Below are 1,453 nucleotides of genomic sequence, written 5' to 3'. Positions count from 1 at the left end.
GCACAACAACCCAGCCTATCAAAAACTGCAGAGTAACCCTTACCCCACTGTCACTGAATCATTTTGTAGAAACCCCAGATGTATTTCTGCTTAATGCCCTGACTCCAGTGTTTTTGACTGCTGTGAATAGTAAATCCATCTGTTTCATACTTTCAAGGCCTTCATAAAACTCACACACATGTATTCCTTTAAAAAACATGGCATTCCTTTAAGACCTATTATTTCGTCTTGTAACTCGGTTACCCGTCCATTAGGCTTTTGGCTAGCTAGCGTTTTATCCTTTTTTATGAAATCCTTCTCTGATAGTCATATTCGGTACATTTCATGAAGATTCATATTCTGGTTAATTGCTTTATTGAATTCTGCCGTCGAATTTTATAAGCAGATCAATGGCATCGCAATTGCCAAAGCCCGGTTTTTACGATTTTTTTATGAAAGAAAAATGCTAGACGCTCTGTTAATTAGAAAATTTCCACATTGATATCATTCAGTAGTTGCAATTTATTGATAGCAGATTGAATAAAATGAAATTGTATCTGAATCTGAATAAATTATTCTACCCTAACGTGTCTGGAGCCATGATTGGTGAGCATTGAGTTACAGAGATAGCTCATTGTACTTGGACAGGTACATTTTGATAGGAGGTAGACCGGCCGACTGACTGATAAGAAGATAAAAAGAATGTTACAGATAGATTAATGAATGTACACAATATTACTGGGCGGATTAGAAAGAGAAGATAACGACAGACACAAAGATCCCCCACACAGGCGTGCGCACAGATGGCATATTTAAAGGCGCCGCTCGAGGCCGGGGCAGTACACTCCCCTTGCCCATCATGAGGACACTTCTCGCTCTCGCTGCGCTCGCGGCACTTGGTAGGATCATTGTGGCCAGAACCGCTAGGGAGGAGGGAAGGCGGGGCAGCTGCCTGAGGTCCCCTTATAAGAAAGCTTACTTTTCCATACTTGATTTTCCAGTTTCTTGCATTTGTAACGGTGTTTTTGGAGGAATTTATGTTATACATTTACACAATATTCAAATTAACGATTGTTCAGTCTCTCTATAAAATCATAATGTTTGGTGCGAGCAAGAGGCGCGCGGCCAAGAGTTGCCTGGGGCCGGCGTCGCTATCGACTGACTTGTGTGTGTGATACACTCTAAAGGAAATATCTCTCATGTTCATACAATTTTTTCCATAAGTAAATGTTGATTGGCTGTAAAACATCATAATCTATAGGATATTTTATTTCTCTCCGGTCCTATCATTATTAATCCGTTGCTCAGCCTCCTCAGCGGCCGTCACCTCCAATGAGTCGCTGCAGCTGGACAACGGCCTGGTGAGGGGCACGTGGGGAGACCCCGAGATGTGCGCCGCCGGGTCCCACGCTTTCTCCTTTGAAATCAAGGTAAACGATGCCTGCTTTGAGTTCTTGGTTTTTTTCCCTTACGT

General features: G+C 42.5%; 1 protein-coding gene across 1 annotated transcript in view; it reads left to right on the top strand.

Moving 5' to 3' along the window:
* Positions 1-786: 786 nt before the first annotated feature.
* LOC119573000 (vitelline membrane outer layer protein 1 homolog) overlaps positions 787-1,453 on the top strand; it is a 6,590-nt gene continuing 5,923 nt past the window's right edge. Inside the window, exons 1-2 of the mRNA XM_037919985.1 lie at positions 787-878; positions 1,288-1,409. Coding sequence (XP_037775913.1) covers positions 839-878; positions 1,288-1,409 — 162 coding nt within the window. The 5' untranslated portion in view covers positions 787-838. The remainder of the gene's footprint in view (positions 879-1,287; positions 1,410-1,453) is intronic.

Source organism: Penaeus monodon, chromosome 5, assembly GCF_015228065.2.
Source record: "Penaeus monodon isolate SGIC_2016 chromosome 5, NSTDA_Pmon_1, whole genome shotgun sequence".
Classification (NCBI taxonomy): Eukaryota; Metazoa; Arthropoda; class Malacostraca; order Decapoda; family Penaeidae; genus Penaeus; species Penaeus monodon.
This window is presented reverse-complemented; position numbering and strand designations above follow the sequence as displayed.